We start from the raw sequence: 15,875 nt of genomic DNA on the forward strand, positions 1-15,875 counted from the left end.
TGGCACTTTGCTCTGCAAACTCCAGCTGACTTGGTCTCCCTAGACTCCCACTTCATGTCCTCAACTCAAGGAATGAGCTTGGGTTCCTCCTCCCTACACCATGGCCTAGAAACTCTTTCAAGACAATAAGCTGGGTCAAATAGGGATCATGTTGTTTGATTCTCATCTTTAAGAGATTATTGGTCTTTCATTGATCAGAGTTCCAATGACTTGAAAACTGTTGTTTCATATATGTGTATTTTTTGATTTCTTAAGTGTTTCATGCTGAATGGTAAATCTGGTTTCTGTTGTTGCTGTATCTTCAGAGGTGGAAGTTCAGTATTATATTCTTAAAAGTCAAATATGTTGTTTATTTTCATTTCTGTTAATAATATTATCTAAAGTTACCTCAGGCATCCTACCCTTGGTAGATATTAGATCTGTTTCTGGTTTTTCACTATTCATACTGTTGTTATAAATATTCTTGTACATACCTCTTGGTGTTTTTTTTTGTTTTCAGAGTACATAGTAAAAAATGGAATTATATGACTATTGTGTATGTGCCTGTACAACTTTTGTAGATAATACCAGATGATTTCCTTACCAGGTAGTTGTATTATTTTGCATTCCTGCTAGGCATGGGTAGGATTCCTGTTGCTTCATGTCTTTGCCAACACTTGACAGCGTTGGACTTTTAAATGTTTACCGATTAGTGGATATGAAATGGTGTTTCACTGGTATTCTGATATGTATGTGTGTTCCTGATTTATGTTTCCATTATTATGTTGCCAGTACTCATTTAGTTTCTGCTTAAAAAGTACCCATTAGTATTTCATTTAATGCAGGTTTGCTGACAGTAGATTGTTTCAGTTTTTATTTGTCTGAAAACATATTTAGAATTTATTTGGTAAATTCCTTTTTTTTTTGAGTTGGAATCTTACTCTTTCACCCAGACTGGAGTGCAGTAGCACACTCACAGCCACCGCAGCCTCAGCCTGCTGGGCTCAGGCAATCCTTCCACCTCAGCCTTCTGAGTAGCCAGAACTACAGGTACACCCTACCACGCCCGGCTAATTTTTTGATTTATTGTAGAGATGAGGTCTCGCTAAGTTACCCAGACGGGTCTCGAACCCCTGGACTCAGGCAATCCTCTCGCCTCTGCCTCCCAAAGTGCTGGGATTACAGACTTGAGCCACTGTGCCCGACTTATTTGGTAACTTTCAACAAAAGACGTTATTTCATTGTCTTCTGGCTTCTGGTTTAAGAGTCATATTGCTGCTTTTTTGAAGGGCTTTAAAAATTGTCCTTTTGTCTTTCTTTAGCAGTTTTACTTTGATGTGCTTAGATTTGATTTTCTTTGTGTTTATCCTTGTTGAAATCTGTATCACTTCATGACTTTATGGCTTGATGTCTTTCATCCATTTGGGAAAATGATTGACCATTATATTATCAAATATTGCTTCTGCTTCATTCTCTTTTATTTCATCAGGCTGCAGTTACACATACATTAGACTTTTTCACTCTTATATTATTTTCTGTATTTCTTTTTTTATCTTCATGTTTCAGTCTGTGATATTTTCTGCTGGTTTATATTTCATTTTGCTGTCTTTTCAGCTGTGTCATAACTTTTGCCAAAACTGTCTGTTGAATTTTTTATTTTAGTTATAATGTTTTTCAGTTCTAGAATTTCTATTTGATTATTTTTTATTTAATTTGATTTATTATGCTTATGAAATTTACCATTTTGTCACTTATTTCATTGAACATATCATTTATTTTAAGGCCTCTTTCTGATAAGTCCAATGTGTAGATCAACTGGAGGTCTGTTTCTATTGTCTTTTCTTGCTCTTTATCCTATATCTTGGTAATGTTTAACTGAATGCCAGATATTTGTTATACAAAATCATAGAAACTCTGTATGATATTTTTTTCTTTTTGAAAGGGTTTACTTTTGCTTCTGGTAAACAATTAGAGTAGGGACATATCAATTTACTCCATCTGGGCTTGAGATCATTTGAGTCTTTACAAGGCATGGTCTGTTTTCAGTTTGACATTAGTCCTAGGGCATATAGCTTTTCATTAGTCTTAATTGAAATTCTGGCTGTTTTGTTTGTGACTCTGACCTCATTTTCTTAATAAACTCTGGTTTTTACCTCTCAAAAAACATGAACCTGACAGAAGTTTTGCTTGACTTCCCAGCCTCTTCACTGCATCTTTCTATTCTCAGCCCCTTTGCCACTGATGCCTCAAAGGGAAAGTGGCACTGCATGCCATGTTCATTTCTTTGCCCTTTTCTTTTCTCTGTGATCACAGCCTCTCAAATATTGACTGCCTTGGGAGTCCCAAACTCCAATGTTTGTCTTCTTCCTGGCTCTACTGAGTTTGCTGAAACCTTGCTTTGGATTGTTGCCTTTTACTCATTGATTTCTCAACCTCTTGGGCCCATGCCATAATTTGTTGGAAATTGCCTTGCAGAGAAAGGTAGTACAAATTGGAGGGTTCACCTCAGTTCACTTCACAGAATATTCGCTCCTCAATTTTCATTTTCTGAGTAGCTCTCTGATATGTTCATACTGATTTTTTAAAAATAAGTTTGATTTTTTGTTTTCACCTTATTTGGGGAGGTGGCAAGATAACTTCTGTCACATATTTTATGTTGACATTGCCTAGTTTCTTTTCCAGGTCTTATCCACTAACATTATCAAGTCATAAGACCAACTTTTCACATCCTGTTCCCACCAATAGAAAGGATGTAATTCAAAATAAATGACAACACTTTGAATTCATGGAAAACTTCCTACATTTCTTTGGTTTTTCTTATTTCATGGATGATAAATGAAAACTTCACTGGGAAATAGACAATTACTGTTTTGATCTGTGATTGGGAGTTTTTGTTTTGGCTTTAGTCTTTTCCTCCTCACCTTTTTTTTCTTAGTATTTCAGTAGCTTTAGGGAGTACAAAAAGTTTCTGGCTATATGGCTGCATTATATAGTGGCAAAGAAGTCTTGGCTTTGAGTGTACCCACCCTCCCCACCTGTGGATATTGTACCCTGTAGGTTTTATTTCATCCTTCTAATCCTTTCTACCCTCCCCTTGATATTTTATTTCTCCACTACTTCCCATCCTCTCCCTTCTGAGTCTCCAGTGTCTATTATACCATTCTATATGTATTTTTTGATTCTTAGTTTAGCTCCCTCTTACAAGTGAGAACATGCAGTGTTTGGTTTTCTATTCCTGTTTTAGGTCAGTGAGGATGATGTTTTCCAATTCCTTCCAAGTTGCTGCAAAATACATTGTTTCATTTAAAATATATATATATAGCTGAATAATATTCTATGGTGTGTGTGTGTGTGTATGTGAAATACATTTTCATTATCCATTGATCAGTTGATGGACATTTAGGTTGATTCACATCCTTGCAGTTGTGTTTTGTGCTGTTTTGTGTTTTGTGCAGGTGTCTTATTTTTTATATCACGATTTCTGTTCCTTTGGGTAAATACCTAGTAGTAGGATTGCTGGATCAAATGGTAGATCTACTTTTAGTTCTCTGAGAAATCTCCATGCCTGTTTCCATAGAGGTTGTACTAATTTACACTCTTACCAAAAGTGTATATGTTCTCTTTTCACTGCACCTGCACCAGCTTCTATTATATTATTATTATTATTTTATTTTGGAAAAAATGGCCATTCTGACTGATACAAAGTAGTATCTCTTGATGGTTTTAATTTGCATTTCCCTCATGATTAGTGATGTTGAGCATTTTTTCACATGCTTTTTGGCCATTTGTATATCTTCTTTTGAGAGATACCTCATTTGTCTACTTTTTAATGGGGTCATTTGCTTTTTTGCTTGCTGATTTGTTTGAGTTTTTTATAGATTTTGGATATTAGTCCTTTGTCGGATGTATAATTTGTGAATATTTTCCCTCATACTATAAGTTGTCTATTTACTTTGTTGATTATTTCTTTTACTGTGCAGAAGCTTTCTAGCTTAATTAAGTTCCACTTATTTTATTTTTTGAGTTGGAGTCTAACTCTGCTGCCCAGACTGGAGTGCGTGGCCGCTCTTGGCCACCACAGCCTCGACCTGCTGGGCTCCAGCGATCCTTCCGCCTTAGCCTTCCAAGTAGCTGGAACTACAGGCACGCGCTATGACGCCCGGCTAATTTTTTTGATTTATTGTAGAGATGAGGTCTCGCCAAGTGGCCCCGGCGGGTCTTGAACCCGCAGGCTCAGGCAGTCTGCTTACCTCAGCCTCCCAAGGTGCGGGATTACAGGCTGAGCCCGGCAAGTCCCACTTATTTATTTTTGTTTTGCTTGCATTTGCTTTTGGGGATTTAGCCGTAAATTATTTCCCTAGGCCAGTGTCCAGAAGAGTTTTTCCTAGGTTTTCTTCTAGAATTTTTATTGTATGAGGTCTGACATTTAAGTCTTTAATCCATTGTGAGTTAATTTTTGCATATGGTGAGACATAGGGATCAAGTTTCATTTTTCTGCATATAGCTATTCAGTTTTCCCAGCACTATTTGTTGAATAGAGTGTCCTTTTCCTAGTTTATGTTTTTGCCTGTTTTGTCACAGATCAGTTGGTTATATTTGGATTTATTTCTGGATTCTCTATTATGTTCCATTGCTGCATATGTCTGTGCTTATACCAGTACCATGCTGTTTTAGTTACTGTAGCCTTGTAGTGTAGTTTAAATCAGGTAATGTGATGCCTCCACCATTTTTCTTAGGATTGTTTTGGCTCCACTTGTTCTTAGCATGAGGATTGGTGTTGATATAAGGTAGTCCATTGTAGGTAAAAGTGGAAGTTTTTTTAGAGCCATTAGGAGTGTTTATCTTTGGGATATGACTAGAAGGGGTTTTTATTCATGTTACTTTATTTTTTCTGATCTTTATCAATGTATATATCTATATCAAATACAAATACAATAGGCCCTCCATATCTGTGGGAGACTGGTTTCAGAACACCCTCCCCCCCCATGGATAATTGAATCCATGGGTGATTGAAAACCACTGTGGAACCCTCACATATGGAGGGCCTACTGTCTTTCTATATTTTCAAAGTAAGCTGTATCTTAGCAATGTATTTCCTTAACAATTGAGATGTCTTTACAGAGTGGAAATTTAGGCATCATAGGATTGAATTGTTTAGTGTGGCAAACTGGTTTAAAAACTCTGATTTTTATAGTTTGTGGAGAAAAATTAAAAGTAATTTATATTCTTCAAAAATAAATTACTCATATAAAAATAATGTATATGAATTGTAGCATCATGAAATGAAAATGTAAATTTGGAGAAAACTTTTGGAAATTACTGAAATCTTTCATTTTATTTTGTTCTTTCTAATAGAGAGAAGAAAAAAGGCTTCAGCATGGGAAAGAAATTTGGTGTATCCTGCTGTTATGATTCTCCTTCTTATTGAAACAGTGAGAATTTATTTGCCTAGTTAAATAAAAGCAAATTATATTTTATTTACTTTAGCATTTGAGTATGGCAGTTCCCTCAGCTAAATGGTTTCTAGTATACTGGCTTTCTATCAACAGGATTAAAATTCATCTATGCTTTTATTTGTAAAAACTCAATAGAGCAAAAGTGGAAATGAACGACAATTTTTTTTTAAATTCTGAAGATTATGTTTCCTCATGAAATTCAGTCTTTTGTTTCATTGAAAATTAAGCAGGACATTCAGTCTTTTGTTTCATTGAAAATTAAGAAGACACAAGGTATTGCAGATACCCTGCTTCAAACTCTGTGATAAAATATGAAAATTACATTATTAAATTAGTTCTGATAATATTTTAATACTTTTAAGTCTGTGGAGTTGTGTGTTTCTAACTGATGAGGTCACTCAGTAAAAGAATCTGTACTATTAGCTTTTGTCACAATCTTTGAAATTATAATAATTTGCAGAATCTTGTAAAGTTTCTTTGGGAGTTTTTAATATAGTCTGATTACTTTAGTTTTATACATAGAATTTTGGTCTTGACTGCTTTTCCTCAATTTTGAAACATACATTTGGTTATTTCGATTTTAATACTTGTGTATTGACAAAAAAATCTTAGAAATTAAGAGCTAATGACTTGCTTTTTATGTTGTAGTCCATCTCAGTCCTCTTGGTGGCTTGTAATATTCTTTGCCTGTTGGTTGATGAAACAGCAATGCCAAAGGGAACACGGGTAAAGTAAAATGCTTTAAAATGTTTTTCTTTTGCAAAAGTATTCTGTGTGTATACCCTGAGTATTTCAAATAAATGCAAATATTCACCTTTCTGCATGTATGTGTTTCAAGGTGTATGATTTTTTTAATGCAAAGAGCCTTTCTTCTCTCATAGAAGAAGTCAAGATCTATCTACCTTCCTTTCAGTCTGAAACAAAGATACCCTATCCTCTCAAAAGCTGATTCCTTTAGCCTTATTTTTTATTCAGATCCTCCTTACCTCAGTCTTTCCAGGACCTTGTGCCATCTTTTATTGCCATTTTCACATTTAGTTACAGCCTCTTCTCCAAGAGTGGAAGCCTACTAACATGCTCCCAAACCCACTGATAGAGCAGGAAGTCACTTATTGTATTGACTTCCTGTTCATTTAAAAAATCATTTTAATATACAAGAAAAACAAGGTAAGTCCCAAGCCCTGTGGTAATTTTTTGTACTGCCCCGCTTAGTGTATAGCAGAGGATGGCTTGTATGTTGTAGGAGCTCCCTGTATAGTGGTGTAAATAAATCAAATAATCTTAATCCTGCCTATAGACTTTCTCTTGAGACAGGGAATAATTCCAAAGTATTTTCCAGATTGATCAATAAGCTTTTGTAGAGGAGAAAAAAATGATATCTTGTCCTCACCTGTTGCAAGGTTCATGACTGAGGCCCATATAACAAAAGACAAATTAATAAGAGAAAAGCAGGCAAATTTATGTAAGATAAGTTTTATATATCACAGGAACCTTCAGAAATGAAGATTAAATAAACAAGGAGACCTGTGTATTTTTATGCTTAGGTTCAATGAAGAGTGGACAGTTGTGGGGAAGTATGATTGGATAAAGGAGGTATAATCTAATGATTATAAATTGGGAATAATTTAGCACGGCTTGTATGTTTAGGTCTTCTCAGTGTCCCTGTATCTCCTGAGAGAAAGATGTTCCTTTCCTCAGAGTATAGGGAGGGCACCTCTTGAAAGAGGGGTCTTATGGCCTACTTAAGAGGAGAAGGGTGGGGGGGAGGCTGTTGCAGAGTGATCTTTGGAGGTTTTCATAAATACCAAGTTATTATACTTTAGGGTAGTATATCCTGAACCCTATTACTTCCTATCAGCATTGTTTATTTCTTCTTTAAAAGATTGGGGGAAAAAATTTTTTTTTGTTGGACTGACTATACATTCTTTTTTTTTTCCTTTCTTTCCAAGAATGTGGTCAATCTTAGAGTATGTTCCATGTGGTTATACATTCTTAATTATTCCTAGTGTTTCTGTGAAATGTAATTTAAGCTGACTAGTAAATCAGTAAGTAATTCATATACAGATACTTTTTAAAATTAGTAATCTCTGAAAATATTCTACTTCAGTAGGGAATGGTTTTTTGCCTGTCTGATCTCATTATAAAAATACTACTTCGGCCGGGCTAGGTGGCTCAGCCTGTAATCCTAGCACTTTGGGAGACTGAGGTGAGTGGATTGCCTGAGGTCGCTGGTTTGAGACCAGCCCGGGCAACTTGGCAAGACCTCGTCTCTACAATAAAATTAAAAATAGCCAGGAGTGGTAGCGGACACCTGTAGTTCCGGCTACTTGGAAGGCTGAGGCAGAAGGATTGCTGGAGCCCAGCAGGTCGACCTTGGGGTGGCCGTGAGCATGTGTGGCACTGCACTCCAGTCTGGGTGAAGGAGTGAGACTCCAACTCCAAAAAAAAAAATCACTATTTCTGTTTTTGTTTTTTTTAAGTTCTTAGTAAAGATAGTTTATAAGATAGGTATAATTGTAGGAAAAAAAGTCATAGCATTAAAAAAAAAAATCTGTTAATGGTTGTATCTTTTGTAACTCTGATTTCAAGAAAGATTTGGGGAAAATAAACTCTGAAGTATGGAAACAGGATATGCACATTCACTATCTTTCTATGCTTAGCTTAATTTTTATATACTTTGTGTAATCTTTATGTTGCCTCAGTGTTTATATAGCTATGTATTTCATTCTGATTGTATTATTGTATTTTTAAAAATTTCTCCCTGAGATAGGATTTTTTTTCTTAAGTAGCAAGTTTTGTCATTTTATTTCAGTAAGCATAATCATATCATTTTGACAAGTAACTTAAATTGCATTTGCACTAAATTAGATTTTTTTTTAAAGCTTATTGAAATTGTTAATATTGTACCTGAATTTGCTGATGAAACTAGCCTGTCATTGTTTTATTGGCCTTTGAAAGTCTATCTGAAAGTATTAAATATTTCTAATTTCAACTGCCTTATATTTAAGAAAAAAACAATTTTGGGGATATAATGGTGCTATTGAATTCTGAAATGTGTTTCTCTCCCCCCTCCCCCCAGGGTCCTGGAATAGGCCATGCCTCTCTTTCTACTTTTGGTTTTGTGGGAGCTGCACTTGAAATCATTTTGATTTTGTATCCTTTCTCTAACTGAAAGTTCTGTTTGTTCACAAGTTTTCTGGGCCGGTGGTAATTTTCTAAGACATTTATCTAGAAGAAAAAAAAAAACAGGGTAGTCTTCCTCAAGTACTTAAAAGTGGCTTTTTGTTTTTTTTCCTTTGGGCCTTAAGACTTTTCAGAGACTGCTGAGAACTTTAGGAAACTTGCATTATTTTGGAGAGTATTTTTCCTTGATTCTCTCAGCTATCTTATGGTGTCCTCTGTTGTCGGTTTCTATAGCCTTCGATTTTTTGGAAACTTTACTCCTAAGAAGGATGATACAACTATGACAAAGGTAAGGTGGTAGAATCTTAGACTGTGGCCTCTCTTTTGCCTTCCAAGACAAACAGACTGTTAGCAATCATCCTGAATGGTTCATTTGCAGTGATAGGTATTTGTAAGTTGCGTAAACACAAACTGGAAGATTTTCAAAATGCTGAGTAAGTGGGAAAAGGATGTGCTCTGTTTAATTTGGATGATGTCCATTCACTTGTAAATGCACAGAACTGCAGAGCTTGTTAACTATCTATAGAAGGCTCCTGAAAGGACTCTTTTTCCTCTAAAGAAAACGTATTGCTAATGAGTAACTTTGTGCTGACTGTACTTCAGGGAGCTTGTTTGAAATCTGAAGAACTTAGTTGCTACAAGTAGTAGAGATAAAGTATTTCAAATTTGAATAATTAAAGTAAGAAGGAAGAGTTCTATTCAGAAACATTTTGTAGTCTGAGGTTAATTTGACTTTCCACAATGTGTCATTGGCTTTGGAATAATAAAGGCTGTTGCCTTATATTGTGACTAAATCTTTGTAAAATATTCGGTCCCATGGGCCTACAAAGAAGAATAACTAGTAAAAGCTGCTGTCTTGTTTCCTTTTTATTAGATATTTTATATTTTTAGCCTATTTAAAGGGGAGAAGTTATATATTTATATATGTATATATACACACATATGTATACATACACACCCATATATGTTGGTATAATTTACTAAGTTAATAAGTAGTTGAGATATTAAGTATCTAATATAAGTGATCATAAGTATTAATCAGTATTTTCAGCTTATTTAATATGAAAGAATAATTATAGGATACATTGAAATGGAATTATTTAAGTTTAGATGTTTTAGATTTCTGGTGCTTTTTAAATTAAATCTTATAATAAACATATTAGGAGTAGGTATTATATAAGGAATCTTGAGCATTAATCTGGTTTTAAAAATACAATTAGAAGTATCAAATGTGTTCTTTTTCACTTGATAGGCAAAGGTTTTTGGAATTGGCAACTATAATCAATAATGTGAAATGCATTATCTAGCTATAAAGTAATTTAAATGTTCTGTAGTTTTATATTTGTACCAGGTGCTCTATATATCTTCTAGAATTTACAGATATAACTTTAAATATTTGTAGAAAAAGTGTACTATTCTCATAAAATTTTATATTGAATAGTATCATCAAGAAGTTGACAAAATCCAATACGTAAGTAGAATGTACAGTAATTTCCCAGAATGTTCTTGGGTTTCATTGTCATCCTACTGTTTAACTACCCAATATTCTTTCTAAATTCTCATAACAGATCATTGGAAATTGTGTGTCAATCTTGGTCTTGAGCTCAGCTTTGCCTGTGATGTCAAGAACACTGGGTAAGTTTAAATGAAAATGTTTTATTTAAAATCCTTATTTTTTAAAAGATATACTTACTAAACTACTTTAACTGTTACTTTCAAAACCTTTTCAAAAAGATTTCAAATATAATGTTTTTAAAATATAATGTTTCTTTCCATATCATTTTATACCTTTACTTCTATATTTCATTTATGTGTAGGGCCATACAAAGACCATTTATTTTTTAAACACTTAAAAACATTCTTTCTCCAAACAATGGACTGTTTTTGTTTTACTGACACATTCACAAGTAAGACTTTTTTTGAGTTCTCTAGTGAGGAAACTGTGTTTTTATTTTTATGTTTAGGACTGAAAATGTTAAACTAATTTTTCGTATATACAAGGTTTTGAGAACTTATAATTTAGTTGGTTTAAAAAAATTGAAATTTTATAAATTATTTTAAGCTCTTTGTGTTCATGAAATAGGGTTGAAAGCAGTATGATCTCTGAGAGCACACACTGGTTCAAAGAACACCCTTGAGTTCTTTAGTTTCTATTTGCAATGTTATTCTTTCATATCCTCTTAATTTTTCAGTTTACAGAGAATTTTGATCATCTTTTAAAAGTAAAACATATTTCCATTTTATTATTGAAATAGTTGAATAAGTCTTCATTTTGTCTTCTTTTATAAAGCACTATTGTTGTAGACTGTATTCTCAGTTCTTGGCTAAATATTATTTCAGATCCATTAAACTATTCTGTTTGATTCTCTCGACTTAGGTTTTGACTTAAGCATGTCTACAAATGATTTAAAAAATTTGATCATTAAAGTTTCTTGCTCATAACAAAAATTGCTAGTAACTATGAGTTGCTTTTTTTTTAGTTCCCATATTGTCCCCATTATTTATTCAGGACTCATAGATAACAGGGATGCAGATAACAGGGCTGTGCCAAGAAAGTGTAAGCTTTGTAGTTATCTTCATAATTCTTACAAAGAATTTCATGTTTTAACAGAAAGTAAAAATTAAAGTATAAATGGAAAGGGGACCACTGTTCCACAGCCTAATACAAAACCTGTTTATGTAACAGTCTCCTTTCTTTTGTGTTTGCTTTGTAGGACTTGTTATTGTTTTGACATCTGCTTTTGGTTTGTGACTCTTGAAAATGCTAAGAATAGATTCTTTAATAACCTGATTTGAAACTAAATGCTATCGTTTGTATTATGATAGTCCATCAAATAATTTCTGTGATGTTACAGCCACTCTACCATTTTAACATTTACTGTGCCCTGTTATAAGATTGATTGCTGATCATTAATATATACTGATTTTATGGAAGAAACTTATATGCTGTGTGTAGTTTTAATACAAAGAAAACAAATTAATGGTAAAATGTACTTTTTGAAGACCAACAATTTAAATTCCAGACTAGTTTGCCATAGAGATAAATAAAAAGAAAAAAAAAAGAAAGATGGAACAATTAAAATGCAGCTAACAAATGCCTGGACCCAGCTGTCCAAACAGGATTAATGGAGTGCATTAGGGTACAGTGAGTCATGTGGTGCTTTGCAAAATATCAACACGCACTGCATTACATGTTATGCCCAGTGGCATTGAATAGATGAAAAGAAATAAATACGTTAAACAGATTCATAGAGGCTTTTCACAGTATTAAAAAAGCAAATTTCTAGACTAAAAGAAAAAGCTTTATTTTAGTATTATGGGAAATGCAAACTAGAGAGTTACTTTGTAATTCCTCTATTAACCCTTTAGAATTGAGTCTTTGATTTTAAGAAGATAAAATATAGAGAACTGTCATGATTATTATCCTGGTGTATAACAGGATTTTGATTTACTAGCTGAAAAGCTTATAAGACTAGAATAGAGCATGTATTTACCAACCAAATTCCAAGCTGTGGCATTTTTCACTCTTTCTCGTCACCTCTAACAAGGAAATCCTGACCTTAGTCTGGTCTCATTTGCTCCTGTGAAATCAACCAGCAGCATCACATCACTTACAGTGAAATGAGAAATGCAGTAACAGGGAAAAGTATAATTTACCTGCATACATGCAGTTTTCCTATTCAACAATTTTTTTAGTGCCGAGTATGAATTGAAAGTACATTGACTCCATTATAAAATAAATAATTTGGTGGTATTTTTGCTTCAAAACTGAAAGTGCTATGGTTTTTTTTTTCTTTTTAAAAATTTGCCAGCTGTTATTGTTGATGCATCACAGACTTTAGGCTTAAGTGCATGGCATGATATGGCACACTGATTAAAGAATTCCTTTTAAATAGCATGTCACATTTGAGTGTGAAAAATTTTGTACTCATTGAAAAATAACCACTAAGTAAATTTTATAAGCATATCACTTGTTAGAAAGAATTAACTTGTAAGGAAAATTTTGGTCATGTATTTTTGGTTAAATGATTACTATAGATGATAGTTTTATTGTCCATAAGAAACACAAAGAATTGTGTACTTTAAATTGTTATTAGATCCCTTTAAAAGTAATGCCATGCCAGTGGATAATTTTCAGAACATTCTTTTGTTGCCTGTTTAGACTTAAGTTTTCAGAATCTAAAGTTTTAGGGGATTTGATGTCCGTATTTTAACAATTCACTGCATAGCTTGATGGACTCACCTCTGCTAACAAGGTGAAAATAGAACAGGATCAAACAAATTATTTACAGACACCCACACTTTTTTATTATAAAATGTTTTAAATACTGCAGCGAATTTTGTAAGAATAGATTTTGTATAAGTGCTGATATGCTCTTTATTATGCTTACTCAAGAAAAATTGAGAGGCTGACATTTTTTTGTTATTCTGTATTTTAAAACTAATTTAACCAAAGGAAAAATTTTTTTTCAAATGCAAACAATAGTCTTTGAAATACTTTTACTAATTTCTATTTTTAAATTATTTTCTTTTTATCCTGGAAGTTCTTGCTGTAACTTGTAAGTTATATAAGGCCCAAATCCAGATTTAAAAAAAAATGTACTTACAGTATTAAAACAAAGATACCCTTTCAAATCAGCTTGAATTTATTCAGTATTTCCACATCTGGGTCCCATGAAATCTATTATCTTGCAGAAGAAAAGTAGATTCTTCTCTTTTGTTTCTTGATGAAGGGATTTTGCTTATTAACAGATTTTTTTTTTAAGAGAGGTCTTTATGTGGAGTTTCGTAAATATACTACCAGTCTTTACCCTGGGCTTTTTCTCCCTAGTTCTTGTTGTGAAACAGAAATAGATGATGCTTTCACAGATGCTTAGCAATGACAAATGTGAAGCAGAAGTATAAATTATAATATATATTCCTAATTATGAAATTGATATAAAAAAGTTCCAAACCCCATATGAAAAATTTCTTGCCAAAAAATTATATATGATTTAATTATATTCAGATATATTATAGAAACAATAAATGAACAGTACTAATCAACTTTTGACTGATTACTAATGTTCTTATAAATTTGTATATCTAGTTGGATTTTGTTTTGTTTTGTTTTTGAGTGAGTCGGGGTCTCTATCATCCAGACTGGAGTGCAGTAGCACAACTATGGCTCACCATTGTCCTAACTTCCTGGGCTCAGGTGAGCCTTCTGCCTCAGCCTCCTGAGTAGCTGGGACTACAGGCTCGTGCCTGGCTAATTTTTTTTTGCAGAGATGAGGTCACGCTGTGTTACCCAGGCTTGTCTTGAACTCCTGGGCTCAAGCAATCCTCCTGCCTCAGTTTCCCAAAGTACTGGGATTACAGGCGTGAGCTGTTGGCGCCTGGCCACCAAGTATCCTTAATAGTGTACATGCACAGTAGGAAATTTTATTTTTAAGTTAATTTTTAATTATAAGATAAATGAACGAATAATTAGATGAATATTTGATATTTATCAAATATTGATGAATAAATTGTCCTGATAAAGAATATTGAAAATTAGTGACCAGGCCAAAGTTGCTTGTGACCACCACTTTTAATCCTGATCTCCTATTCAGAATTTTTAGATACATCTTTGGTTTATAGCTTTTCAAGTCTTTTTCTGTAGATACATATGTGTGTTTGTGTGTGCTTGTACTCTGTAGGAAATTTTAAAACTCTAACCTAAATATTACTTTGTTTTTAATTCTTTTGTTGGCATTCTTTTTTCTTCTGGTAGTTCTTTTTTTGAGTTAGAGTCTTGCTCTGTTGCCCAGGCTGCAGTGCAGTGGCATGCTCACAGTGACTGCAGCCTTAACTTACTGGGCTCATGTGATCCTTCCACCTCAGCTTTCCAGGTAGCTGAACTGCCGGCCAATGCCAGCACACCTGGCTAATTTTTTGATTTTATTGTAGATGTGAGGGCTCGCCAAATTGCCCGGGCTGGTGTCAAACCCGTGGGCTCAGGAAATTCTCTCACCTTGGCCTTTCAAAGTGCTGGGATTATAGGCGTGAGCCACTGTGTCCAGCCTTCTGATAACTCTTTTTTTTTTTTTTTTTTGAGTTGGAGTCTCACTCTGTCATCCAGACTGGAGTGCAGTGGCTGCTCCCAGCCACTGCAGCCTCGACCTGCTGGGCTCCGGCGATTCTTCCTCCTCAGCCTTCCAAGTAGCTGGAACTACAGGCGTGTGCTACCACACCCGGCTAATTTTTGACTTATTGTAGAGATGAGGTTTTGCCAAGTTGTCCAGGCGGGTCTCGAACCTGTGGGCTCAGGCAATTCACTCACTTCAGCCTCCCAAAGTGCTGGGATTACAGGCTGAGCCACCGAGCCTGGCTATTCTGATAACTCTTATCAGAACCCAATCATCTTAAAATTAATTTCAAATAAAAACACTTAATTATCTCTTTCTGTACAGGTTGCCTGTGACCTCCCAATTGCCTAATCCTATGAATTTTATCTTAATTTCTCTGAGACATTTACTGTTTATAACCCTGCCACCCACATCTCTTTTTTTATTTCTGGTCACTGTTTCCCTCTTTTTTTCTTCTCTTCCTCTGGCCATTCCTTAGCTGTCTCTTTTACTGCTTTTCAACTACCACTCATTCACTTGCCCCAAAATTCAAATCTCATAAACAGACCCTGAGCATTTACCTTAATACTATAAGAAAAGAATTGGCAGTAGCAGGACACTGCCAGGGGAGGGAGGGAGGGCACATAACATCAGTAAGTGTTCCTGATTTCAAAACAGGCAAAGTGGGGACCAAAGGGAGACCCAAAATTTACCTGTATACCTAATCCTGAATTGTACTCCACATCTTTTCTTTCTTTTTTTTTCCTTTTTTTTCTTTTTGGGTTGGAGTCTCACTCTGTTGTTCAGGCTGGAGTGCAATGGCAACTCATGGCCACCCCAGCATTGACCTGCTGGGCTCCGGCAAACCTTCTGCCTCAGCCTTCCAAGTAGTCAGAACTGCAGGTGTGTGCTACCATGCCCGGCTAATTTTTGATTTATTGTAGAGATGAGGTCTTGCCAAGTTGCCCAGGCTGGTCTTGAACCCTAGGGCTCAGGCAGTCCACTCTTTCTCAGCCTCCCAAAGGGCTGGGATTACAGGTGAGCCACCAAGCCCGGTCTGTACCCCACATCTTTAAAATAAAAATAAAATAATTTTTAGAAAGCTAAAAACAGCCGGGCTCGGTGGCTCAGCCTGTAATCCCGCGCCTTTGGGAGGCTGAGGTGAGTG

At 34.8% G+C, this 15,875-nt stretch overlaps 1 protein-coding gene across 1 annotated transcript in view; it reads left to right on the forward strand.

Moving 5' to 3' along the window:
- The window catches only part of LMBR1 (limb development membrane protein 1), a 131,846-nt gene that overhangs the window by 91,034 nt on the left and 24,937 nt on the right, over positions 1–15,875 (forward strand). Inside the window, exons 9-13 of the mRNA XM_021708813.1 lie at positions 5,335–5,411; positions 6,084–6,161; positions 8,515–8,588; positions 8,817–8,907; positions 10,187–10,253. Coding sequence (XP_021564488.1) covers positions 5,335–5,411; positions 6,084–6,161; positions 8,515–8,588; positions 8,817–8,907; positions 10,187–10,253 — 387 coding nt within the window. The remainder of the gene's footprint in view (positions 1–5,334; positions 5,412–6,083; positions 6,162–8,514; positions 8,589–8,816; positions 8,908–10,186; positions 10,254–15,875) is intronic.

This window comes from Carlito syrichta, unplaced genomic scaffold (genome assembly GCF_000164805.1).
Source record: "Carlito syrichta isolate Samal-C Ts95f unplaced genomic scaffold, Tarsius_syrichta-2.0.1 Scaffold148917, whole genome shotgun sequence".
NCBI lineage: Eukaryota > Metazoa > Chordata > Mammalia > Primates > Tarsiidae > Carlito > Carlito syrichta.